Here is a 26,558-nt window from a genome sequence, read left to right on the forward strand (position 1 = left end):
GAAGTCAGATGCTGGGACAGAGAGCTGGTAGGGAGGGCTCAGGGAAGGTGACCTGGAGGCTCGTGGAGGTACTATGGTAGGAAGCTTGAGACGAGAGAACCTCATGGATAAGGCCAGACATGGCCAGGGCCCTCCTGCCATCTGCCAGTGTCTGGAAGTTAAGGTTCCCTGGGGTGGGCCAGGCTCTGCTCTCCCCTTCTGAATGCCTGAGCCCAGGGAGGCACTTCACCTCCCAGACATCTGTCCTACCGGGGCCCTGCTCCAGCCTCCACCTTCACCCCAGCTCCCCCTCCCCCTCCCTAGGGGCTAACTCTTACGTGATCATCAAGTGTGAAGGGGACAAAGTCCGCTCAACTGTGCAGAAAGGGACCTCCACACCTGAGTACAATGTGAAAGGAGTCTTCTACCGCAAGAAGCCAAGCCAGCCCATCACTGTGCAGGTGAGCCCACCTGCCCACAGGCTCCAGGGCAGAAGACCTTTGCTGGATTCTGGTTCTCCATCTGTCCCTGCCTCCCCAGGTGGCCTTGGCATTCCCTTGGCTGCCCCTCCTGGTCACCCTCAGTAGGTGGGCCAGTTGTTTTAGCCAATGCAATCCCAAGACCCAGCAGGGTCAGTCTCTCGGCTGTGGACAGTGGTCATCTCTGATAACCTCGCCCATGGCCTCATAGCTATTCTTAGATTCCCCTGTAGTGGCTCCACCTGGGAAAGCGGCTGGAGACCAGTGTGGCTGTTTCCTAAGAGCTCTGAGCAGGGGTGGGAAAGCCAGTGTCCTTGGAAGGCCTTCCCACCCCTCTCAGGCTGGAACGTGATGATTTTGAGATCATTACCAGGAAGTTCTGTATCCCCCCAGGCTCAGAACAGCATCTCTCTGGGTGAAAAAACTCTGTGAACAAATGCTGGGGTACCCCCGGAGAGCCCCAGTAGATTTTCTAAGTTTTCTTAACATTGGGTCCCACTGGATCAAATCAGACTCATAGATATTGGAGTGGAAAGGACTCGACCCTCATATTGACCCTCATATTAAAGATGGGGAAACTAGCCGGGCACTGTGGTACACACCTGTAATCCCAGCAGCTAGGGAGACTGAGGCAGGAGGATCGGGAGTTCAAAGCCAGCCTCAGCAAAAGTGAGGCCCTAAGCAACTCAGTGAGATCCTGTCTCTAAATAAAATACAAAATAGGGCTGGGAATGTGGCCCAGTGGTTGAGTGCTCCTGAGCTCAATCCTGGGTAGCCCGTCCCCCCCCACCAAAAAAAAAAATGATGGGAAAACTAGAGCAGAGGGTGTATCACTTGTCCAAGTTCATCCTAGGTCAGCAGCAGAGCTAATAAGAACAGATATGACTTTATAGGTGGAAGAGCAGTTTGAGAGACGGGGAGCCTGAGACTCTGGATGGGGCATGCCCTTGGCCAAGGCAGACCACCCAGGGCTCCTTGGCCAGGCTTGCACTGCGGGAAGTGAGTTTGAGACCTAGCGGTCACCACCAGCACCTACCATAGACAATATGGCTCCTACCATAATCTTCTGTCTCCTCCCAGATCTGGAACCACCGAGTCCTGAAGGATGAATTCTTGGGCCAGGTGCACCTGAAGGCTGACCCGGATGACCTCCAGGCCCTGCACACCCTCCACCTCCGAGACCGCAGCAGCCGGCAGCCGAGCGACTTGCCAGGCACCGTGGCTGTGTACGTCCTCAGCAGTGCCTCCCTCACAGCTGTCTGATGCCTGCCCATCTACCGGCCCCAACAGTCTCACCACCACCTGCATGTCCCCACCAGACTTGGGACCAGCCTGGGAGCCAGATGCTGGGGTCCTTTTCCACTCTTTTACTGACTTGGTGTGTGACTTTGGTAGATCTCTACCCTTCTCTGGACCTCAGTGTCCTGAGGGCCCCAAAGCATTCCCTCCTTGTTGGGGAGTCCCCTCCCCACCCCAGCTGTCACCACTGCTAAAGGACTCTATCCGTTGAAAACATTTTCCCCAGGCTCTGCTGTCTGCCGAGGAGTGCCAAGAAGATGTCACTTGTTTACACACAAATTGCCATGTCCCCAAGCCCCATGTGTCCTGCCCCTTGTTTCCCAGGCCCACCTCAGTCTCCCAGAATTCACTTTTTCTGTCACCTACACTTGATTTCCAAGCTACTTTGAAAGAGCGCTTGCTAGGCACTTGCTGGGGTTCTGCTCAGGCTGGAATTTGGGACATGTGCAGGTGATTCCTGTTCGTTCTCTGATCCTGTTCACTCAGCCATCCATCCCCCGCCCCAAATGAAGAAGCAACGCTCACAAGTCAACAGGTGAAGGGAACCACCCAGCCCCCACCTTGGGCCTCTGTCTTCAGGTCCCCCAGAGGCAGAAGCCCAGGCAGGCTGCAGCTATCTTCTCATTCCAGGTTCTGATCCACTCTCAGCCCCTGGTTTGAGGCAGTGGCCCTCGTGGGAAGTAAAGGGCACCTTCCTGAGTCCCCTGCCTGGTGTTGGAAGGAATGAGCCCCGTTAGTGGGCCAGGCAGGCAGCGCGGCTCTGGGGACCCAGAGGGAGGCACAGGCTCCCCTTGCTGCAAGACCCCAGCTTCCCGTAGGAGAAAGGACTCCAGGGTGGGAGGTGCCAGGCCTGCTGGGGTCAGGTCACCTATTGGGCATGGCAGGAGACAGGTGACTCCATTGCCTCCCCAGAAGCTCTCCACCCACATCTTCCCCCAACAGCTAATGGGGCCACAGTGCTCCTCTTACTGCCTGGACCAAAATGTTTCTTTTAGTGTTCTCTGTATTTAAAAAAAAAAAAAAAAAAAGATCTCAGTTTTAACCAGGGGGGTTTAAAGGAGATTCTGGATCCCCCTTTCTTTTGATACCAGTTTTGCTCACCCTCTAATTTTATTTTGATTCCACCCGGGCAGGGACATGGGCGAAGTCAGGCCTTCTCAGAGGAGGTCTGCAGGAGGGTGAGGAAGAGGGTGTTTGTACTTGGGTGACTGCAGGCTGGCGCTGTGTTCTTGGAGAACTTCTGTGAAGTGCTGGTGCCGTGACCCACTGTACCCTCCTTGGACTTCGGACCAGGCAAAGCAAATGGAAAGTCCAGCTGGCCCCAGGACAGCAGTTCCTTTAGGAACCTGAATTTTCTACTCCAGAGTTCACTGTTCAGTCCAGTGTTCTGGCTGGAGGTGCTGGATTCTCTGATATTGCCACCTTGCTCTGGGGCTGGCTCTGCTCCTGGGTCCCGCCCTGGAATTGAAAGACCTAGAGGACCCAGGGCTGGAACTGTGCATGTGACCAGGAGCAAGTCACTTAAACCTCCTGTGCCTCTGATCTCTCCCTCTGCAAAATGGGGCCAATGATTCCTATTTGTCAGCACCCACAGGGCTAAACAAGGGCAAAGCAACCCCTTTCTCTATGTATCTCTGTATGCAACACACTATATTTTCCTGTAATCACCGCTTCTTGTCTGTTTCAAATTAAGATTCCTGAGTCAGGTATGCCAGCTTGGGCCTCTGGGGCTGACCCGTGGGTCTTTGCTCAGCCATAATCCCCTAGGTATAGGGGCAAACTGGGACCAAGTGGCTGATTTGTGTAGGTTTCAGCCTGGGGGCTGATCCTGGCCTCCCACCTACAGCAGAACTGGAACAGCAGCCCCTCCCCTCGAGGTGGGCCAGGCTGGTTCCTGGCTGTGCAGGGATCTCTGATCCCCAGGAAGGTGTGGGGTCCGAACAGGTGAGAATAGATGGTGGATCAGGGAGAGCAATTCACCCATGCGCCCAGGAGAGCCTCAGAGTCGGCATTCACAGATGGGCAGGGCTTCCAGCCCACACCAGCCAGACCTGGGCTTCAGTCCTTCTGGGGCCCACTGCCAGGCTGGGGGAGAGGAGGCCTGTTCTGTTCTCAGAATAAATGTTTCTGCAATCCAGAAATATCTTCTTGTGTCTGTCTTTCCCCCTCTGCAGGGGATGATACAATGGGTGACTGTCCTCTGGTCAGCAGGATAAGCCTACAGCCAGTCAGTGCTGTTGGCTTTACAAGCCTCACCCTGGGGACACAGGGAGACAGTCCGTGCTCTGGAAGATGGATCTCCAATCACGACAAACACTGTAGGAAGATTGCTAGGCAGTGTGGGACTTCCCAGGGGGCTCCTTTCGCCTGCTAGGTCAAGCAGGCCCAAGCCCTGATACAGGGGTGCAGAGGCAGCCGCACCAAGGACACCATTAAAGGGCTTGTGAGGCCCAGGTGGATGTGGGAGACCAGGCAGACCTGTGGAGGGACCAAAGCTGCAGCTGGAGCTGGGAAGCTGGGGCCTGGCTCCCCTCCAGGGGTCTTGCTTCCCTGGCTCTGTGGCCGAGGAGACTTCGTCCAGCAGGTGGTGCTGTTGGGCCATCGGGCCCCCACAGGCCCCCACCCATCCATGGTTGGTTTCCCTGCAGATGTACCCCAGGTATGGAGCCTAGGGAGACAAAAGTGCCCCTCCCTCTCTGGGGCCCAGAGCTATAGGCCAAGGGTGGCAAAGACAAAGGGCCAAGTCTCAAGAAGTCATCCTCCTCCCAGCCCCGGGCTGCACAATGCTAATAACAGGCTTTATGCCCTTCTTTGTCCTCAGTCCCTTTCAAATCACACACTTTACCTCCCTTGGTATGTGTTCCTGGTGCACTGGGGTTGCCCCAAGTTGTCTGGTTCACAAAGTTTCTGGATGACTGTGGAATAATGTGCACCCCACCCCCCCAGAACATGTTGTGGGGCTGTGTTGAGTTGGTGAGCTTCAGGAGGTGGCGTCTGAGCCCAACCTCGGGAGGTGGGTCTGGGGCGCGGGCCAGTGTGTCTGGGAGCGGGTGCCAAGTGCTGGGCTAGCTAGGACCCACCTCCTGCCATGGGCTGCCTGCCCCTGTGCTGTGGGAGTCTCACCCAGCCACCTTAGGAGATGGTGGGCTTGCAGGGAGGCAGGTGCACCTGAGCTGCCAGCAGTCAGCGACCAAGACCAGAACAGACTTCCTGCCCTCGTGCCAAGTCAGCAGGTAGCAGGTTTGGGCAAATGACAGAGGCACCTGAGGCCAGGAAGGGTGGGGGCCTGGGTCCCACAGGTCTGCCCAGGGCTCTGCACAGAGCCCTGGACAGCCTCTGGACATTAGTCCCAGCACAGCCCATCCCCCACGCTGATGTCACCACACCCAGACCTTGGAGGCCCCCTCCGGCTCCGCCTCCTGGGAGAAGGCTCTGGAGTGAGAAAGGAGGGTGGCAGTGCTGGCTGGACAGCCTCCCTGGGCAGAGAGAAGGGCGAAGAGAGACCAGAGAGAGTCGGAAAGACCCAGAGTGACACCCACAGCGGGCCTCGGAGTAAGACAGGCAGGGCAGCGTGTCTGCAGGCCAGTTACGCTTGTGCCCTGCTTCCTGAGTCCTCTGTGCCTGTGGCAGCAGCACCCAAGCCGGTGGGGTGCTGAGAGTGTGCTTCTGGGACCCAGGTAAGGCTGGGTTGCTCCCGGGCATGGGGAGAGGGAGCTTAGAAGAGTCCTGGGTAGGGGCTTCCTCTGGAACCCCTGCCCCCATAGCCCCTTGCTCCTGGGCTTCCTGCCACCCACAGGGGTGCCTCCACAGCAGTCCTTGAATGAAATTGTCCTAAGCCTGGAAAGAAGGAGGCTTAAACCCTGGAGAAGGGAAGAGCCGAGCGCATAGTATCTGCTGAATTGTTGCTGAGCAGGAGCTGGGGTGGGGGGCGTCCTGGAGCAGACATGCTCTGTCCTTGGATAAATCACTTCCTATTTCTGCCTCAAATTTCCTATCTGTGACATGGGGGTCTGAAGCCCATCAGCCAGGACTGTCCTGGGGAGAAGGCAAAATGGAGCATGGGCTTAGAAATATAAATGCCATCTGTGTTTCCTATCATCAATTTGAAAAGCAATGAGCTTGAACAGGGTCTAGTTCCCATTTTTAGAAATAAATCATATATCTCATAGTTTCTCCTACTGTGTGGGCCCTAAGTTCTACACCCTCACCAGCCTCCATGGTCCCGTATCTTTTGTAACAACTCTGATCTGCCCCTGGTTGTCCTGGCTCATGCTGGCCTTGGATGCTGGCAAGTGACCTGGGAGTCCTCTTCAGACATAGCTCCCCATGGCAGCTACCTGCGGGCCCTTGTTGAATTCACTTCCCTACCGGTACCCAGGCTAGTGCTGGTCTCCAGATGGACTGTGTGCCCACTGAGACCAGGACTCAGCACAGGGGTCAGGGCTCAGGTGTCAGGCAGTGTCATGGGCAGAGGATCAAATGCCCCGGCGCCTCTGAATGGGTCCTTGTGAAAAATTGATGTTCATCCTGAAGGACAGGTCTGGGGCCATCAGGGCCTCTTGCCAGGGCCCATGGGCCAGGGCTTTAAGAGCTACACCTAGTCCCAGGAGTCCTTCCCAAGCCCAAATCTGAGCCTAGCCCTGTGCTGGCCAAGGCTAGAGATAGGGGATGGCTCAGACTCAGGCCACACCCTGTGCCGAATCAAATCCCCAGCTTTCAGGGCAGAGGTGGGGACAGGCCCCGACCCAGAGAACAGAATACGTGTAGTCAAGCCTGGGATGAAGGGAGACACAGAGGACCTTGGAGGCATGGACAGGGTCAAGGGAGGCTTCCTAAAGGAGGTACCATCTGAACTGAGCCATGAACCACAGACAAGATTTTTCTTGTCTGAATTCCAGGTGGAAGGGCCAATGTAAGCAAAAGCCAAGAGGTCTGAGAAGAGCGGAATATTGAGTGACAGGTTGGGGAGAAAAAAAGACTTGAGATATGGGCAGGGCCCCGATTGGCTGGACCTTGAAAGCCAGACTTCAGGGGCTAAAGTTGCCTGTCCTGAGGGCAGCAGTGAGTCTGGCAAGGTTTTAGCTCAGCTCATGACTGTCCCCAGCCTGGGCTGCCCTTTCACCTATACTCCTAGGACCACCCTGAACGGGGAGGCCAGAGACCAAGTCCTAGTTCTGAATTGCCCTGCCCTGCTGTGTGAACTTAGCAAGGCTTGGTCTGTCCCTGGGCCCCTGTGCTTATATATTTAGGGTGGGGCTAGACTTGTTCTCTCCTGGGAGCCCTTTGGGAATCTCTGGATGACAGAGCGCCTGCTGTTCTGGGCAATGGGGCTGCTGACAGTGGCCAGGGCTTCAGTCACGTGGTTTGGGCTGTGGCCAGAGGGAGAGGAGCCAGGGAGGGTTTCCTCCAGGGAGGAGGGGCTGGAGCTTTGGGAGGAGCCCAGGTGACCCTAGATAGGCTCAAGGCTCCCTGGGCTGGCCTGCTCAGAGGCTTGACAAGGTCCCTCTCTCTGCAGAACCGTCTCTGGCTGGCGGCAGCAGGAGGACTATGGTGATTCTCCAGCAGGTGCGTGCTCCCGGCCCTGCTCTCCCTTCACCTTTGACCTCTCAAGGAGTCACCTTGTGGGGTGGCTCATCCTGCTGCCATCCCATCCTCTCTCAACTAGATGCTGAACTGTGGGTTATCCTCTCCAGGCCTTTCTCTTGAAAAACTCCTACTCTCTGCTTCAAGACCCACTGGGAACTTTCCCGCCTCTCCCAGGCCCAGGCTGGAATCTGCTCCCTCTGAGGTCCCTGTGGGGCTTCCTTTTCTCACCGACTCACCCCACTGGGCAGAAATGATGGATTTCCCACGTTTCTGAATCCCAGGTGTTTCAGGCAGAGGAACAGCATGTGCAAAGTCTCAAACGTGGGGAAGCCCTGGGGGAAAGGTTTGGCAAGTCTGCTTAGGACAGGTTGTGATCCTGAGGTGTCCTGAGGGCCTTAGGCAGCAATGGGCAGGGCTGACATGTCCTAAGCTGGAGCTCCCTGGGGTTTATGGAAGAGGCAGAGGTGCTGCCCCTCAGCTGAGCCCTCTGGTCCCCCTTCCTCCCCGGGGCCACCACAGCCTCCGACCCTCAGCCCTTTCCCGTGACTGGTCTGAGGCTCTAATGAGCTTCTGGTCTCCAGAGCGGGAGCCAGGAATGTGGGCCCTGGGCCAGGTGGGCCTGGCACAGGGCCCTGGGGCTTGTGGGGCTTGGTGCTGTGGGGCTTGGCCAGCAGCTTCCTGTTGTCCTGGGCCATCAGAGGTCAGTGGAGCAGACTTGTCTTGCAGCCCAGCAGCCACAAGGGATGTGTGTGTAAGAAGGCAAACTTCAGGGTGGGATCTAGAGGGGGAAGTGGCCCCTCGAGCCCTTGATCAGAATGGCCAGAATCGACAAGAGGGAAAACGTCACCTTCACTGAGCGTTTGCCATGTGCCACAGGGAGCTGGGTGGGAGGGGACAGAAGGAGGGCCTGGGCTTCCATGGCTCCCCAAGGGTGTCTTCCCCCAGGGATCTCTGAGGCAGGCCTCTGGCTGACTGGACCTCCTGTCCCCTTCCCCTACTGCCACCTTTGCATGCTGGCCCACCTCACTCTGTGGGGAGCAGGGGTCTGTAGATGAAGGGGCTGTGCCCACCCTCAAATAGGAAATAATCTTTTGTTGCTTCTTTGGTCCAAAAAATGTCCCAGCTCTGGGTTCCACAAGTGGAGGCCTTGGGCTTGTTCTCTGAGCTCCGTTTCCCCACCAGTAAGAGAAGATGGAGGCCCTCTTTTCCCGGGGCTGCTCTTGTGAGGCCAACGTGCCATGACCGTGCTCTTTCCTTACCTGCCGCCTGGCCTGGTGTCTACTCCTCCCCCCACCCCAGGGATCCCCCCACCGCCTTGGCCTCCCCTGCTCCGCCTCGCCTGTCCACGTCACTCCTTCTCCCTCCACTGCCTTCCCGGGCCTCCTGGGGAGCCCCAGAAATGAGGGACGACCTTCCTCCTCCTCCCCACACCCCGTCAGCCCCAGGCGTCAGCCCACTCCAGAGGAGCTCTGTGCTGGTGGGCTGGGTCAGCAAGCACACCACCACTTGACCTCAGAGTCCCTCCACTGTCCAGCCGCGTGGCTGTAGGACAACTGCTGCACTATGTCCACGTCTGAACACCTCCCTCACAGGAGTGTCTGGGACTGAGACACCAGTGTCTATGAAATGCTTAGCCCAGCTGCACAGAGCTCAGGAGAGCTCAGCTACCAGTGATAGCAACAGTGCTCCTGGCTGTGACATTTCCCCATCCTTTGTTTTCTCACTTTCCTTTGGATGAAAAAAAAAAATCTCAGGAGACCTCAACCAATACCATGGTTCTTTCTCCACAGGTAGGATGTCTCCATGTGGGACTTATCTAGTGACAGATTCCTCCATCCATGTACTTACCCATCATCCCAGCCCGGCCGAGCACCCCACAGGGTCCCAGGCACAGGAGATATCTTCCTCAAAATGGACTAAGAACCCAAATCTCTTTACTCATGAAAAAAGCTTATTCATTTGTTGAGAATTTTCATCATCAGGAGAAGTCCCCTTGGTCCTCCTCTATGCCAGACATGCTACGCATGATCTCATTCTATAGCGATAAGGCTGTGAGGTAGGGACCTTCATGCCCATATTGCAATGGAGAAGCTGAGGCTCCTGGTAAGCTCGGGGGGTCCAGATAGGACTGGGAGCCAAGATGTTGAGGGGGACAATAGCCAGGAAGAGGAGGCCCAGGGATGGGCTGCAGCGAGGGCCCAGGGGAGACTCGGGAACAGGCCCAGGGCTGGAGAGAAGAGGTCAGACTGCAGGCGCTGGGTGGCATTGCAGCTCTTGCCTAGTGACCCTGTGGCAGCCTGGACAGGCCCGTTGTGTTTATGGCCTGGGGAATGGAATGGGGGTGCGGGAGTGAGTCAGAGGCTGCCCTCTTCAGCCACACTGTCACCCACCCACCCAAGCAAGGTGCCACGGAGCCCTCCTATTTTCAGTCCTGAAAGAGTTTCCAGACCAATTGAAAAATAGCTGGAAGCCTGTCTTTTCTTTTTTCTTTTATTTAAGAAATGGAAGCCTGTCTTTTCCAGGGGTAGTGAGGAATTGGAGAGGCCAGGAAAGGGAAAGGAAGAGTCCAGGAAGGTCCTAAGGCCATTGCAGTAGCCCTTGGGAACACATTGGGGAGACCGACTGGCCGGGGTTGCAAGGTCCCTGGTGGGGGGTGGAATGAGAACCCGGAGCTCAGTGGTGCACAGGACCCGCTGCTCCGAGGCCTTCAGGCAGGGCTCTCTCGTCCCAGTCTGACGTGATTTCCTCTCTGCAGTGGGGCCAGGTTGGGGCCATGGGTACTTGGCCCAGATTTATGGGCAGAGGGAAGTTTGCAGATAAATTCGTGGGCTGTTGATGTCGGTTTGGGTTGATATTTTTAGTAAAATATAATGTCCTTCTTTATCTTCTGTAACAACTTTTTGTAAATATACATATCAAAATTTACCCAGAGCCTTCCCAGGCCAGGCCAGCACCCTGCCATGACATTACAGTCCCAGTCCTTTTCATTTTTTTCTTTTGAGACAGGGTATCCTAAGTTGCCCAGGCAGGCCTTGAACTTGTGATCCTCCTGCCTCAGCCTCCTGCATAGCGGGATTACAGATCTACCACACTGCAGCCAGCTTGGTAAACAACTGTTGGCTTTAAATGGGTTCAGAGGACATTAGTGTTGATACCCCAGCTCTCTTTTGGTTGCTACTTGCATGGAATACCACCTATATGAAGTCCTTCCCCTGGAGCCCGTGTGTGTCTTTGGGTCTCAAGTGGAGAAGCTGAGGCTTATCATAATTGATTCTGTGTTTTTATTGTCCCCTTAACTAAAGAATCCAATCCATTTACATTTAAGGCAATTACTGCTAAGGGTGGGCTTAATTTTACTTCTGCTGTTTTGCTGTTTGTTTTCTTGTGACCTTTCCTGTGACTTTCCCCTCTCGGTTCTTTTGTGTTTGACTGATTTTTTTCCTCATCTACTATTTTAATTCTCTTCTCTCTCCTTTTTTTTTTTTTTTTTTTTTTTTTTGTTCTTTTTGGTACTGTGGACTGAACCCAGGGTGCTCTACCACTAAGTAATATCCCCAGCTCTTTTTACTTTTATTTTGAGACAGGTCTTGCTAAGTTGCCAAAGATGGCCTTAAATTTGTGGAAGCTGGTTTTGAACTTGTGATCCTCCTGCCTCAGCCTTCCAAGTTGCTAGGATTACAGAAATATACCACTATACCTGGCTTTGATTCCTTCCTCATTTCCTCTTCTGTGAAGTTTCTTTCTTTTTTAAATTAATTAATTAATTAATTAATTAATTTTTATTTATTTCTTGAGACAGGGCCTAGCTAAGTTTCCCAGGCTGGCTTTGAACTTGTGATCCTCTTGCCTCAGCTCCCAAGTGGCAGGGATTAAAGTATGCGCCATTTCTCCAGGCTTTTCCCCCTTTTTTAAAAAAATATATTTTTTAATATTTATTTTTTAGTTTTAGGTGGACATAATATCTTTATTTTATTTTTATGTGGTGCTGAGGATCAAAACCAGTGCCTCATGCATGCTAGGTGATTGCACTACCACTTGAGCCACATCCCCAGCCCTCCCCTTCTTTATAAATTGTTTGTTTTTATTTTTCTGGAACTGGGGAAGGACCAAGGGGCATTCTACAACTGAACTACATCCCATCCCTTTTTATTTTATTTTGAAACAAGGTCTCACTATGTTGCTGAGTCTGGTCTTGAACTTGCAATCCTCCTGCCTCAGCCTCCTGAGTCTCTGCAGTTCTAAGCATGCACCACCATGCCCGGCTCTGACTTTCAACTTTACTCTATGGTTATCCTTACTAGTGTTCCTTTTTTTTCTTCATATGGTTTTGACTTACTGTCTATTATTTTATGATTTTTTTTCCAATTTTTCATTTTTGTAAATATACATAACAAAATTTACTGTCTTAACCCTTTTCACATGCACAGTTCCATGGTATTACAAATATTCATAATGTTGTGGTAGCTATTGCCATCATCCATCTCCCTAATCCTTTTTATCTGTAATACTGTATTTCTGTCCATTAAGGAATAACACTTTATTTTTTTCCCTAACCCAGCTCCTGGCCATGTCCCTTCTACTTTCTGTCTCTATGACTGTGACTACTCTAGGTGTCTCACATCAGTGGAATAGCACAGTATTTGTCTGTTTGTGACGGCTTAATTCAGTTAGCATAATTTCCTCAAGGTTCATCCATGTTGTAGCACATGACAAGATTCCTTCCTTTTTAAGGCTGAATAATATTCTATGGAATCAATATACCACATCTTGCATACTTAGTCACCCATGAAAGGGCACCGTGGTTGTTTCCCTGTTTTAGCTCATGTGAACAGTGCTGCTGTGAATATAGGTGCACAAATACTTCTTTGAGACCTGCTTTCAATTCCTCTGAGTATATGTCCAGAACTAGAATTGCTGGATCATATAATAATTCTATTTTAATTTTTTTCCCATGGTGGCTGAACTATTTTATATTTCTGCAGCAGCAATAAGAGTTTCGATTCTTCCACATCCTAGACAATATTTATTTTCTGATTTTTGATATACACACCCTAATGAGCATAGAGGGGCATTTCATTATAACTTTGATTTACATCTCCTTTAAGATTAGTGATGTTGGGGCTGGGGATGTGGCTCAAGCGGTAGCGTGCTCGCCTGGCATGCATGCGACCCAGGTTTGATCCTCAGCACCGCATACAAACAAAGATGTTGTGTCCGCCGAAAACTAAAAAATAAATATTTAAAAAATTCATTCTCTCTCTCTCTATTAAAAAAAGAAAGATTAGTGATATTGACTATCTTTCATGTGCTTCTTGTCTGTATATTTTCTTCAGAGAAATGCCTATTGAAGTCATCTGTCCATTTTTTTAAATCTATTTGTTTGTTTTATTGTCCTTCCATGTCCTTCTATTTGTAGCATTTTGTATAAGACAGGTTGACTAGTGACAAACTCCCTCTGCATTTAATTATCTAGAATTGTCTTAATTTCTCCTACCGGGTGGTACCAGCCTTATTTGGGTTTGGGTCTGTCCTCCCCCCCCAGGCAGGGAGCTCTGAGGACTTGTCTTGTGGACGGTATCCTCTGTGCTTTGCTCTGAACCTGAGCTCAGTGAAGGATGATTTTATGGACAGGTGGAAAGTGCTCTGAGTCCACCACCAGCAGTCCTTTGTGTCTGAGGAGCTGGTCCCTGTCCCAGTGAAGTCCAGGGGCAGGTGGGCAGGGACAGGTGTTCAGGGCTTGGCTGGGAAAGGACCTATCTGGAAAGGTGGATCCTGGAGAGAGTGCAGGAAGGGGTGAGGGTCACTGTGGTCAGTCAGCTTTGTGCTGGGGGAAGAGCCCTGCTCGCTATGACTAAGGGCAGGGAAGGAGGCCTCTCCCCGGCAGCCCTGAGCCATGAGGCACCACTGCCTCCTTCCTTGCCCTTTCCCTGCCCTTTCCCTGCTCTACTCCCTACTGCTGTTTGCTGGGGGAGCAGCTGTGCTTCCAGGAGTCCAGAGCTGAAGGTCAAAAATGGACACAAGAGAGAAGAGAAGGAATAAAGGAAGAATGGAGGGAAGAGGGCAAAGATAAGCAGAGAGAGGCCAGAAGGAGGCGTCACCTGGGAGTGACCCGGCCTGGGCCTTCCAGGCCAAGTTAGTGACCTCTGGCTCACCACCTAGCATGGACTGGAGGCAGGTGCCCAGTCCTGTGTGGATCACCCACTGTGGGTGATCTCTGAACTATCTGGTGGCTCAGTGTCCTGGGGAACCCAGGGGCCCCGGCACCAGGCCTCAGTGGCTCTTCCTTGGGCTGGAATCCCTCAAGAGCTGACCAGGGGCCAGGTGAGGAGGACCAGACACTGGCTCTTCCGGGCCTTTCCCCACAAAGGTGCCCCTGAAGACTGATTTTTATCCGTTTTCAGTCTCCAGAGGTAGCCAGCGAGTCACAGGCCACCCTCCCTTTAGTCTGAGTTCTATTCAAGAACATCCCTGCAGGGGGAAAATACTGATTTTTCTCCAAAACTGCCCCGAGGGTGCGTGCGGTTCCAGGTGCCAAGTCCCCCGGGGCCCCCAGGCTAGGCTCTGCAGCCCTGGAGAAGCCACCTGGAAGCCCTGCAGGTGGAGGTGCCAGGGTCGCGGAGATGGGAGGGGTCCGGGCGGCGAGCGCCCCCTCCCCGTTCCCGCCGCGGGCGGGCGTCACCTAAGCCGCCGTTGCCATGGGCCCGCGGCAGATGGCCCGGTTTAGGGTTCCCCGGCAGCGCGCAGGGGATTAGGTGAATTAGGGAGCCCGATCGGTGCCGCCGCCGCCACCAGACCCTCGGCGCCATGGAGGCCCCCGGCAGCCCCGCTGACCCCGGAGAGGCGCGCGCCCCGCAGCCGGGCAAGTGGGCGCTGGTGCGCCACCTGAACCAGGCGCTCAAGACCTTGGCCGTCCTGCCGGTGAGACCCAGGCCGGCGGGGAGGGCAACGGCCTCAGTGTCCCCGCGGGGCAGAAGCCGGGAAGGCGTAGGGTCACAAAGCCCCGGGGCGTGAGGAAGGTCGACAGCCCTAGGGTGCTGCCTGGGATCCCTGACACCCGGACCCCAGCAGGAACCCGGCCCAAGGCAGCCTCCCTCGGCGCCATCTGGAAAGTTGGTCACCGAAGAAGGTGGGGGGTGGGGGGATCCAGATGGGCTAAAGATTTACCAGCTTTTGCTGGGATCCAGAGCAGGGACTGTCCCCAGGTGCACAGAAGGACCTTAGCCATCTGATTACCCATTGGCTGACTGCCAGCCTTCCGGTCCCCTCTATTTAAAGGTTAGCAACTGGACACTGCGCTGTACTCATGGGTGCCTCTGGCTAGACACTTAGATCTCCCTTCCCACCTGTGAAATGGGGCTGAGAAAACCAGTGGCCCAGGCTGATAAGGGAGACATGTGGTGGGGGCTGGGAGTCCACATTCAGGTGTCCACATTTGGCAAACAGGGACTGAGCCCCAAGCCCCGGAAGGAGGGAAAGGCAGAAAGTGCTCAGGCCCTGTGGGAGTTCATATTGATCCCAGACTGGCCAGGGAGAAGGAGGGGAGCAAGGACAGCCCGGTCTGCAAGCCTCTCTTTGCATTCATCAATTCCTTCCATTTGAAGTCTGATGAAAGTGAGGTCCAGAGAGACTGAATGACTTACCCAAAGTCACACAGCATCAGTGGCAGAACTGAAATTAGAACCTACTGTGACGGTGTGCTGGCTTTTCCAGGGGTAGGCCCCACTGGGTTTTGGAGTACCCTTGAGAATATTTAGACTCATTCTAGGAAGTTATCACTCGGAGACTGAGATCCTGCGGAGCTGGTGGGGTCCTAGGGGGCTCTCTGCTCCAGCCATCCTTTTGACATCAGGAAAGCTGGCACTTGGCCCAAGTTAGCCACACTGAGGCATGTGCCTCGTCATAAATGGGATATCACTTCAAGGTGAGGTTCCCGGAGGGGTGCCTCTCACAGTGCATGAAGTTGTGCACCAGATGCCATCATGGTGGCCCGGGCACTGGCCACAGGGATGGGAGGGTTGTGGGATTAGACCTAGAGCCCAGGTCTCCTTCCTTGCTGCCCTCCTGCCCTCAGTTAAACTTGGTTTTCTTTCCTGTCTTCCTCCTTCCCTTCCCCCACTCAACTAGTGATTCCCTCCCACCCTATTTTTGGTTCAGGCTCTGTTTTCCAGAGGCTAATAGGCTTATCTCACTGGTTTGATGAGTGTCTGAGCCAGGTTCCCTTTTCTCTTTGGACCTCGGTTTCCTCATCTATAAAATGGGAACCCTTACTTCCTGGCTACATGCTGATTCCAGGGCTGGCCCTGGGATCACACCCCAGATGTCCTGTGGTCTCAGAATTCCCCCTGAAGCCTCTGAGTTACCATTTTAAATTTCTCCTTCAAGCTCTGACCTGGAGCAGAAATCTTCTAGTGACAGCCTGAGGTTAGAAGAGTCTAGTCATTTTTGCTTGCTGTGTGACTCTGAGTACCTGGCTCAGCCTCTCAGATTCTCCATTTCCTGCTTGTTTCAGATATATATATATTTTTAAGTTGTAGTTGGACACAGTGCCCTTATTTTATTTATTTATTTTTATGTGGTGCTGAGGATGGAACCCAGGGCCTCAGACGTGCGAGGCGAGTGCTCTACTGCTGAGCCACAATCCTAGCCCCTTGTTTCAGTTATTTTACTATCATTATTATTTTCCTGTGTTCCTTCAGTGGGAACCATCTTTTCTGTTTGCTGGGCCAAGGGACACAGGTTACTTTAGCTGTCCTCAACCTGTTGTCAGCTTTCCTTTGGGCCCATGAGTCACCCAAGGCCAAGGACCCTGTCAGTGCTTTCTCTTGTGCTCAGGGCTGGGCCCAGGGGATGTCAGGAAGGAGCACTGGGTCTGGAGTCTCTGGGGCCTGGGCCTCAGTCCTGGCCCTACCACAAAGCCACTGTATGAACTTGGGCACATTTTCGACTCTTGAGAGATGAAGTAGAGGCTGAGTGCTCAGCATGAGGACAATTCACGAAGGCCAGGGGAGCGTCCAGCTGCTGCCAGGCGGGCTGCTCTCCCTCCTCCCGGGCCCACTCTCCCTGGCTCTCACACCCTCTCACTTCCACACACTCACTCCTCTCTGAGGCTTCTGCTGTGCTTGGCTCTGGGGAGTCACAAATGGGAGGCTTGGACCAGCCTCCCCTGGGTGGGAGAGGCCCAGCCCACCCTCTGTGGAGCCCCAGGGGTTACTCCACTCCTCACCCAGCAGCCAGGGTGGGATTTTGAATGTCAATCTATCCTGACATTTCCCCATGGCTTCTTGTCATAAATTAGAAGAAGGTCCAACTCCTGTCTGTGGCTCACAAGGCCCTGTGTGACCTGGGGCCTGCCCTGGTTCCCACTCATTTCTTTGCAGCCTGGGCCTGTCCCCTGCCCTGGACAGGAGAGCAGCCTGCAGGGGCAGCTGGTGGAGGAGACCCAGCAGGGGTAGGGCAGGCAGAGGTGGGGGTAGGCAGCCTTGGGAGGAGCAGTCGCTGGTGGGGTAGGAAGCTCAGGGCCCTGGAGGATGGAAGGGGCAGCTCTGGGAAGCACCCCAGAGCCCCAGTCCTGCAGCTGATGCCTGGTAGACCAGGGTCTCCCCGGCTCCGGAGCCCCTCCATGCTCTCGGACATTCTGAGAGGAAGCTTGGGTTTTGGGTTCGCCGTTCCCTAACATGCCCTGACTCCTGTCCCAGAGAAGCAAATTTCTGATGGGATCAGGAGACTGAAAGAATCGTGAACTGACCTTGGACTCAAAGAGGGATGAGAAGACTGAGGCTCAGAGATCAGCTAGCAGAGCCTGGCCCGGAGCCGTTCCCACTGGGCCACCTCTGGGTCACCCAGAATCAGTTTCATCAGTGTTGTTTGTAATTGCTGCTCGTTATGAAGTTACATTTTTATTAGGATGTCTAAGTTCTCCCACACACCTGAGAAAACACCCCCCAAAAGAGTACTTTTATTAGGATTAGAATAAAATCTAATCTTTCACCCCAAAGTCAGCAAAGACCTTGGTATTTCTGGGCCTGGTCCACTCTGACCTTCATCTCTTCCTCAGCCCCTGTTGCCACACCTCCTTGTTGTTCCTTCCCACCTCCCTCTGTCCAGATGACTCCCCTGCCCTTTCTTTGGCTCCTGCTTCTCAGATCTCAGCTCCAAGATTTCCTCTGCAGAGCGGCCTCATTGGCTCCTGAGGCTCAGGGTGGCTGCCTGACTCTGCCGTTGGCATGGTAACTCCCTGGGAAGCACTCACCAATGTCCAAAGGGACTATGTTAATAAATGTGCTCTGTTATTTATTTTCTGTCTTCTTCAACTAGAAAGTAGATTCCGTTGTCACTGCGCCACCCCCAAGGTTAGGCCAGTTAGTGCCTTGGACACAGCAGGTGTTCGAGAGATACACGCCTGTCGAACACATCAGTGCTGAATGCGGTTGTTTGGCCTCTGTGAGCCTTCAGTAGGTGCTGAGAGCCAGGCCGTAGGCCAGATGCTGCAGGGGACACAAAAGTGACACAGTGTCCCTCAAGGCTGGGGCTCTTCCCACGAGCCAGGAGACAATGTGGCTGTCTCTTATCCCAGGCTGGGCACAGGGAGTGTACTGAGAGGAAACTGTTACTAGGATGGTGAGACTTGACCCTGGAGAGATGGGCCCTGCAGCCTTGGGTCCCTGACATCACTCCTTGGACAGAGACGTTGTACTTGGGTGGCTTGGTGTTTGTGCCTAAACTCCCCCAGTCCCTCATACTCATGTAGCGGGCAGAACCATGGGGGAGCCGGGCTTTGGACGGGCCAGGGCTAGAGCCCTGCTGTGTGCTGTTCTCCCTCTCTGAGCGTCTGCTCATTCTTCGGTGAAGTGGGGAGAATAATGGCTGCCCCAGAGGAGAGGCGATGGCACGACCCAAGCTCCAGCCCAGGGCCTGGCACCAGGCGTTTCCAGCAGGCATGGTTCCCCATCCTCCCTCTTCTGGTGGTGGGTGTGGGCTTGGGGGCATCCTGGAAGGGCTGTCTGGTTCGCCTCCTGCTCAGCCGTCCTGGGATTCTCTCTCTCCCCAGGGGGACTATGTGTGGATGGACCTGAGATCCGGGCAGGAGTTTGACGTGCCCATCGGGGCGGTGGTGAAGCTCTGTGACTCTGGGCAGATCCAGGTGGTGGACGATGAAGGCAACGTGAGTCGCCCCTCCCTCCACCTGCCCATGCGACACAGGCTGATCAGTGTCCCGAGGCAGGGCCCGGGAAGTAGCCGCTTCCCGACGTAGTCATGGGGCACAGAGGCAGTGCCTGTGCCCCCTTCTGCCTCTCAGGCACCCACCCCATGGAGTGCTCTCCTCCTTTCCAGCAGGAGGGGACTCCCCCTGCCCGGCTGCCCTTTCCATCTCCACAGCTCTTCCTTCCTCTCCGGCCGGGGACTGGGGTGAGGGGTGGGGGCAGAAAACGCCCCCCCCCGGGGGGGGGGCAGGGGTGCTTCAAGGTCAGACAGACTGGATTCGAACCCTGCTGCCTATTTACTAACTGTGCGACCCTGGTCACGGCTCCTTCTCTTCTGAACCTCAGTGTCTCTCTGTAAGATGGGGTAACAGTGAATGTGTCCCAGTGCAGCTGCCCATAGGGAGGCCGCAGCAGAGCACCTCAGGACAGCTCCGGTCGGTGGGGAAACGCCTAGAATCTCGCTCTCGGGTCGTGGCACCAGGTGAACTTGTCCTCCTTGAGGCTGCCCTGGGAATCCCTGGAAAAGATCCACCCTCGACCTGTCCTGGCCCAGAAGGAAAGGGACACGGGAGAGAGAAGTGTGATAGGCGGTGCTAGTGGGGCAGGTCTGAAGTAGGGCCTTCCCTGGAGAAGGTGGGTGGCCTATTCAGGAGCCACAGGGACACCCTTGGGCCTCTGATCTGTGTGCTCAAGTACAGCGCTGGCATGTGTAGGTGGCTTGGGGGACGTGTAGGTGGCATGGGGACATGTAGATGGGATGCAGAGTGCACCGTTGCAGCTTAGCAAGGACACGAAGGACGCAAGGGAATTCGACTTATGATAACTTGTATCGTTTCCAGTGCTTTGCCTGAGACACCGGCTTAGCCTCCTAGCCTGAGGGGGGACAGTCAGGACCAAGAGGAACAGGAGGCTCCGCCAGGGAAAGGACTCAGGGGTCCTATCTGTGGAGTGGAGGCTCCTGGAGGCTCAGGAGGCCCAGGGAGGTCCTATCCATGGAGTGGGCAGGGCCACCCCAGCTGCCCTTTAGGTCTTCAAGGGCTTACAGAGCCCTTTGATGCATGCTCTGTCTTTGGGTCCTCGTGGCATCTGGGAAGGGCAGGGTGGGCAGCGACTATTCTATGGAGAAACTGAGGCACAGAGGGGGACCCCTGCCTTGTTGCACAGCTAGTGACGTGGCTGGAGGCCTCTATGCCTGCGTCTCCCCTGCCGGCACACAGCCACAACGATTGGACTCAGTTTCTGTTTACCATGCTTTTGTCCCCTGGGCTCTAGAACCAGAGGGCCAGCCGTGTCATCCCTCTAGGAAGCCACAGTGAGGCTGTAGTCACAGCAGCAGGGAGCACGGCTCTGCTGTCAGGGAGACCGGCCCTGAACCCACCTGAGCCTGAGGGTGGGGACTGGGACTCTGCAGGCTTGAATTTCACCTGGGTCAGGTTGCACGTCAGATGGTGTCCCGTGACCTGTGTCACCTGATCCTGAAGGTCCCCTCTTCCCCTCCCCCACCAAGGCCCTGAGTGGGAGCCATAAGAGGGGGAGGGGCACAGCTGGCTGGCAGGGGGTACCAGGTGAGGGAGCTGGGGTTTGCCTCAGTGGCACAGGGTCTCAGGGGGTCTGGACCCTTCTTTCTGTGCCCCCTCCCCCAATAGGCCATTGTTCTTTACGTCTTTGGGCTCCCACAGACCCCAGCAACGTGGAAACAAGGACCCTGCAAGTCACATTTGGTTCCCCAGAGCCCAGCAGGGCACGTGCCCAGGGGAGGCTCTTGAGAAGGATGTGTGACAGGTTATGGGTCTAGTCCTCACTGGAACCCCAGGGCCCCCTCTGTCCTAGCCACTCCTGCAGCTTGTGCATGCTCCTTCCTCTCCTCTGCAGAAGACCTGTCTTCCAAGTTCAGTTCCAGGCCAGCTCTTTGCCAATCACACCCTGACCCTTGGAGTTGCCCATGCTCTCTCTCTTTCTCTCCCTCTCTCTGTGTGTCTCTGTCTCCCGAAGTCTCTCTCTCTGTCTCCCTGTCACTGTCTCACTCTCTGGCCCTCTCGGTCTCTGTTTCACTGTCTCTGTCTCTCTGTCCTGTCTCTGTCTCTCTGACATTCCCTTAGGGCCCAGCCTTGATGGTAACCTGGTTGTACTTTGGCCAGAGCCGTGGGGGCAGTGGACCTTGCGCTGAGGGCTGTGGGCCTCTGCAGGGCGTCCTCCCACACCGCAGGCTCTGGACTCTGACTTGTCACTGGAGAACAGGGGCTGTGATTCTCAACAGGATGTTGTGAGGAACAGGGAGCACACGGGGTCTTTATAAAACAAAAAGCATTCGAGGGCTAATCCCCAGGGCTAGCATTTGCCAGGCCCAGTTCTGCATGGAGAAGCCTGGCCATTAGGTCGGTCAGTGCTCCCCACAGCCCCAGGAAGAAGGCATCGTATCCCCATTCCCACTCGAGGTAGAAGCTCCAGGGGGTGAGGTGCGTGAACCTCCAGGGCACGCATGACTGGGCTCTTTCTTGGCCTCTGGCTGAGCTGTCCTGGGGAGATGCTGCGGGGCAGAGAGCTGGCCCAGGAGCCCTTTCCCTCTGGCCCACTCCAAGGCCTGGGACCAAGTCAGGCAGAGAAGATAGGCAAAGGGAGTTTTCCAAATGGATCAGCCTTTATCAAGAAATAGGGTGCCTGGAGAAGAATGTTCCACAGGGGACTGGAAAGTTCTGATGGATTCTCTGACCTCACCACTTGGCCCCCTGGTGACTCAGGGAGGCTGCTTGAGGGCCTGACTCAGGTTAAATGCTCCTTCCCTGGAAGGGCCACGAAATGCCAGGGAGGGCTCTGCCTGGCCCTGCCCTGATCCCTCTGAGTGCCTCAAGCAGGCCACCACTCTGTCCCAAGAGGTGGGCCCAGGCAGGGGCTTGAGGGTTTAGAGGGTTGAATGGGCAGGACTGGGTGACTGGGGGGCGGGGATGTGTTGCCCAGATTTCTTCTAATGTCTAGATAATGGGGTTCCTTATGCCAGAGAAGAGCCAGAGGAGGTGCAGGTGGGGTAAGACATGACAGGCATCACCTCAGTTGGGAGGTGGCAGAGAGGTTCCTTTTCCCCACAGTAGTCAGGTTCCTGTGTGGTTCCATGGAATAGGAGGTCTGTAGGGCTCTCCTCAGGCCGTGGCCACACATAGAGCATAGGTCAGGCTCTTGTTTCATGCAGGGTCTGTAAATGTGAGGACAATGTGCTGGAGACCCCAGGGAGGGCAGCTCCTAGCCCCCTGGGAAACCAGCCTTTTGCAAACTGTAGAGAGCTGATGAGCCTCTTGGGTGCACTCGTCTGCCACCTCCTGGCATCGCGGGGTATTGCAGGGGAGAGCCCGGAAGGCCCCCTGCATGTTTCCACTCCTGCTCTCGGGAATGGAAAGTTCTCCCCTTGCTCCACATAGGTCATCAGCAAGACTGGTGAAATATATCCCAGTGGGTCCACTTCTGTCATTGCCACTGCTACTGCCCTGCCCCCTAGTTTTCCCTTGAACCTGCTGCACCTACACAAGCCTCAGAGGCGCTGTTTTTACTGCTCCCCGGGCCTGACATTCCCTCCTGCCATCTTTTTACAGAGATCTCTTTGTCTTCACTCAGATCTTAGCTCAATGCCACCTGAGGGGACCCCTGACCACCCCATCTAAAGTAGCTCCCTCTGCAGTTCTCTATCACAAGTGCCCCTCAGTTTATTGTTGGCACTATCTGAAATTACTTTTATGTATTTGTTTACCAGAGTCTGGATTTGAAGCCAAGTCTGTATAAATCCAATTATTACACATTCCACTCTGTCCTGCAAAGCGACCAGAGGGAATCTGGTCCCTTTAATGACAACTGTCTGGAGGGACTAAAGTCCCTGTCCTGCTTACCTCTTAGGTCTAGAGATAACCCCTTAAGAGGAAGAAGAGCTGCCTTAAGGAGTGGGACAGGCAGTAGCCATGCTAAGACTCAAACCTGTGAGAACTGACGGTGTTTGCCCCCCAACTCCCACAGCAGGCCCACAGACCCCAGGCTTCAGCTCCTCCAGGGCCTCTTCCTAAGCAGCACGCAGCCTGGGCCCAGGCAAATAAGCTGACCCCAAGGACTGTCCCTCCTGCAGGAACACTGGATCTCCCCGCAGAATGCCACACACATCAAGCCCATGCATCCCACCTCAGTCCACGGTGTGGAGGACATGATCCGTCTGGGGGACCTCAACGAGGCCGGTATCCTGCGCAACCTGCTCATCCGCTACAGGGACCACCTCATCTACGTGAGTACGCCATGGCCCACTCCAGCCCAACACTTGCCCAGGGACCCAGGCTCCTAGGACAGGACAGGGACTCTGCCTGTAGCCACTTGGTCTGAGGCTCGTCGTCCTCCCAGGCCTTGCTGGTGGGCTCTGTGGCTGGAAGAAGGGCAGATTACACTCTAGGCGCAGGTGCCTTTGTGTGCCTTGACACCACTGGGTGGCCAGGCCTGGTCAGTGACAGGCTTAGCATGTTGTCCAGGATCTGGGGAGCTGGGGCTCTCTTGGATGTTTGCTGTGGGACTAACACTGGCTCCTCAAGATCAGGGGAGGCTGACTAAGGAGTTTGTACCCTTTGGAGGGAGGAGGAGGGCCTCAAAACCTGGATATTCACACCAGCCCTCCCTCCCTTCCCCAAGGATAACTGAGCTGGGACAGCCCTGATCAACGGGGTGGGCTAGAGAACTGCAAGACCAGGCCCTGGAGATCACTGAGTCTACAGGTTTTCAGGCTTTTTGATCACAGGAACACTTTATGTTGGTAAAAATTATTAAGGGCCCCTTTCTCTTGTCCCTGGAGGGCAAGTGGCCACCGGAGGTTCCTGGAGCTCTCTGTGGCCATCAGTCAGGCCTGGGCCAGGTGATAGATGAGTGGGGTGCCTGCCTGTCCACCTGCCTGTCAGAGGAGGCGCCTGTCAGAGCTGATGGATGCTCCACAACTGCCCGTGTGCTGAGGCCTGACCCCATGCCCACTCCTACCAGGAGGAGCTCAGGGCCTCCTTCACACGGGAGCAACAGGGGATGATGGGAGTCGTCCCTGTCAGGGATCCGGCTGACCCATGGCTTAGAGCAGGAGGTTCTAGGGTGTGTTTCAGGGATTTTACAGGAGAATCAGCTCCTCTCCAGGAGAGGAGTAAGTAGGCCGCATCCAGGAACAGGCAGACACAGAGTCTTGAGGGAAGGCGGGGTACAGGGGAGGCACCAGCCTGACTAGAGTCAGTGACTCTTGCTTGTGAAACTGGGGAAAGGTGGTAATAGAATTAGCTGCAGCCGCAGAGGTCAGCCTGGACATCAGGGATATCCTGTCCTTGAATGAGCTGACTAGGGATCAAAGAAAGTAATTCCAGAGGTTTAGAGATTCTCAAGTGGTTGAGCTCAGTGGTTGAGTACCCCTGGATGCAATCCCCATTACTACACCAAAGAACAGTTCCTAGCAGGCACCTTTCAGAGCTCCCCTCTGGGTGGAGTTGGGGGAGCTCAGAGGAGGTGAGCAAGCCCCGTGCTTGAATAGGGCTCTGGCCAGGGAACCCAGCCATGGCTCTCAGAAAGGTGCATCTTGGCTCATCCCAGGGCCTGAGACTCTGGGTCCGGAGGTGCGTGGAGGATGCCGCACCTTGCTGAGTCTGTGGTTTTGTATCTTGGTGGATACAGAAGAGCAGGGCTGTAAAGAAGCATCCGGGCTGTTGCCTACCCAGAAACTGGACCTGTCCCTACCCATGGCAACCCCGTCACTTCATGGATTGAGTTACCCTGTCGTAGCCCCGTGCACTAGGGATTTCTTCAGGTTACCTCACTGCTCACAGAGGAAGCTGGGTGGATGCTGTTCCTATCTGCCTGGGGCTTTCCCGGCCACAGATCAACCCTGAGCATCCCAGAAGAGGGGCGGGCCCTTGGAGGACACCTAGCAGCCCTGACTTGATGGTCCCAGAGCCAAGGGTCACCCCTCAGTCCTATGGGGAATAGATGGCGGAGTTGGTGGAAGCCCAGGAGTCCTTGATGCTGAGCAGAGGCTGCAGCCCTGACTTGGAGGTGGGAGGCTGGGTCCAGCCTTGGCAAGTAGCCCTAGGGGAGTCCCTGGCCATCCAGTCTTAGCCTTCCTGGGCACCATGGGCTCTTATGTGGGGACAGTGCCCCTGTGATTCTGGGTAGGTGTTTGAGTCCCAGGGAACACCCTTGTCTCCAGGACCTGCCACCTGCTATGGAGGGGTGCCCAGGGTGGCAGTCCTGGGGACTTTCCAGAAGAGGGGAGCAGGAGGTGGAATTGATTTCTGCCACATAGAGATGCCTGGTCTCTGCCCAGGACTTGGGGCTCTTAGGGACCACATGCACTGAGTCCTTGGCTTGGGAATAGTATTTCCTCCAGTGCTCCATGGAGCAGGTTTTATTCCTGGAGCAAGAAGGTCTTGGCCCTTAACTCTCTGCTGCCCTGGACCTTCAGAGGGGGCCAGGGTCTCAGGGCCAGCTGCGGCCAGGCCTCCTGCTCTCTTCCCACCACCTGCTGCCAGCTCTGTAGGTCCCACGGATGTGTTCCTGGGGGATGGGGGAGCCTACGTGGAGAAGGCAATGCAGGGGTTAGCGCCAGTGACCCTCGTTCACCCACCCCCTATGAGCTGCTGGGTGACCTTGGCCAGTCTCTCTCCTTCTGGAAGCTTCCATTCTCCATCTGAAAATAAAGAATTCACCTCCAGTGGCCTCCTGGGAACAAGGGGTGATGGAGCAGGACCTGTGGAGTCCGCGTCCCAAGAGGGTCTTACTGCTGATTGGTTGTCCTTGCTCTCCTGCGAGGGGGGGGGTCCTCCTTACTGAGGAAAGAGGTGTGAGTGTGTATTTTTAAATGGTTACACGTGCTACAAAACAGAGTTTTCCTTCTGACCCATAGAGAACCACTGCTACTGACTTCATACTGATCCCCCGAAAGACTACGAGTGAGTGTGTGTGTGAGAGTGTGTGTGTGAGTGTGTGTGAGTGTGTGAGAGTGTGTGTGAGTGTGCGTGTGGTGTGAGTGTGTGTTTGTGTGTGTGAGAGTGTGTGTGTGCGTGTGGTATGTGAGTGTGTGAGTGTGTGTGTGAGTGTGCGTGTGAGTGTGTGTGTGTGGTGTGAGTGTGCGTGAGTGTGCATGTGGTGTGAGTGTGCATGAGTGTGCGTGAGTGTGTGTGTGAGAGTGTGTGAGTGTGCGTGTGGTGTGAGTGTGTGTGTGAGTGTGACTGTGGTGTGAGTGAGTGTGTGTGAGTGTGCGTGTGGTGTGTGTGTGTGAGTGTGTGTGTGTGTGTGAGTGTGTGTGTAAGTTTTCATTTCCTTCTACACAGAAAGAGAATGCCCCTTTACACTCTTGGCCGCCTTGCTGTTAGCCACCTTGGGGCCCCTCCCTGAAGTGTGGCGAGGGCTGCCTCAGGGTGCTGAAGCCCCTCCCTGCTAGTTTCTGGGGACAGCAGTTAATGCTGTCCACTCGGCACATTAAAATAGTCACGCTTTCAGCCACTCAGCAAACACTGCTGAGCATGTCCTGTGTGACCTGCGTGGTGCCAGGCACTGGGGACAGAGGCCTTGAACCAGAACAATGGAGGTGTCAGGGACGTGAACTGAAGGGACTGTGTGGGGCAAGACGGGTCACAGGACTGCTGTTTCCTGGAGGAGGTGTCATGTCAGCTTGGACGGAGGGATAAGAAGGAATTAGCGGGGTGAAGGGCGTGGGAAGTGCGTTCCTGGCCCCAGGGTTTAACAGGGAGGCCTCCCAGCAGCAGCAGCGGTGGGAGCAGGGGCCAGGGCTTGGGGCCCTGTGGGCAGGGAAGGGAAGTGGACTTTGCCCCGAGGCTGTGGGAAACCGCTGGATGGAAAACATGGTCAGATCTTTTCAAAGCCCACCCCACCCAGGCTCTGAGTGGGACAGAGAGGGACGGCAGGGACAAGTGTGGGAGCCGGAGGACCCCCACTGTGGACTGCTGGGAATGAGGGTGGCCTTCGCCAGGAAGGAGGGGGAGGGGGCAGAAGGTTCTGGGGCCTCCTA

At 55.1% G+C, this 26,558-nt stretch overlaps 2 protein-coding genes across 5 annotated transcripts in view; both read left to right on the forward strand.

Moving 5' to 3' along the window:
• The window catches only part of Capn5 (calpain 5), a 54,318-nt gene extending 50,468 nt beyond the window's left edge, over positions 1-3,850 (forward strand). The window contains exons 12-13 of the mRNA XM_026387348.2: positions 304-440; positions 1,539-3,850. Coding sequence (XP_026243133.1) covers positions 304-440; positions 1,539-1,721 — 320 coding nt within the window. The 3' untranslated portion in view covers positions 1,722-3,850. The remainder of the gene's footprint in view (positions 1-303; positions 441-1,538) is intronic.
• Positions 3,851-18,393: 14,543 nt separating this feature from the next.
• Positions 18,394-26,558, forward strand: part of Myo7a (myosin VIIA) — a 61,043-nt gene continuing 52,878 nt past the window's right edge. For 3 of the 4 annotated variants that reach the window (XM_026387272.2, XM_077797631.1, XM_026387273.2), the window contains exons 1-2: positions 18,394-18,504; positions 22,647-22,799. In XM_026387272.2, coding sequence (XP_026243057.2) covers positions 18,406-18,504; positions 22,647-22,799 — 252 coding nt within the window. In that variant the 5' untranslated portion in view covers positions 18,394-18,405. The remainder of the gene's footprint in view (positions 18,505-22,646; positions 22,800-26,558) is intronic. The other variant, XM_026387271.2, reaches the window with a different exon arrangement.

This window comes from Urocitellus parryii, chromosome 4, assembly GCF_045843805.1.
Source record: "Urocitellus parryii isolate mUroPar1 chromosome 4, mUroPar1.hap1, whole genome shotgun sequence".
Lineage (NCBI taxonomy): Eukaryota > Metazoa > Chordata > Mammalia > Rodentia > Sciuridae > Urocitellus > Urocitellus parryii.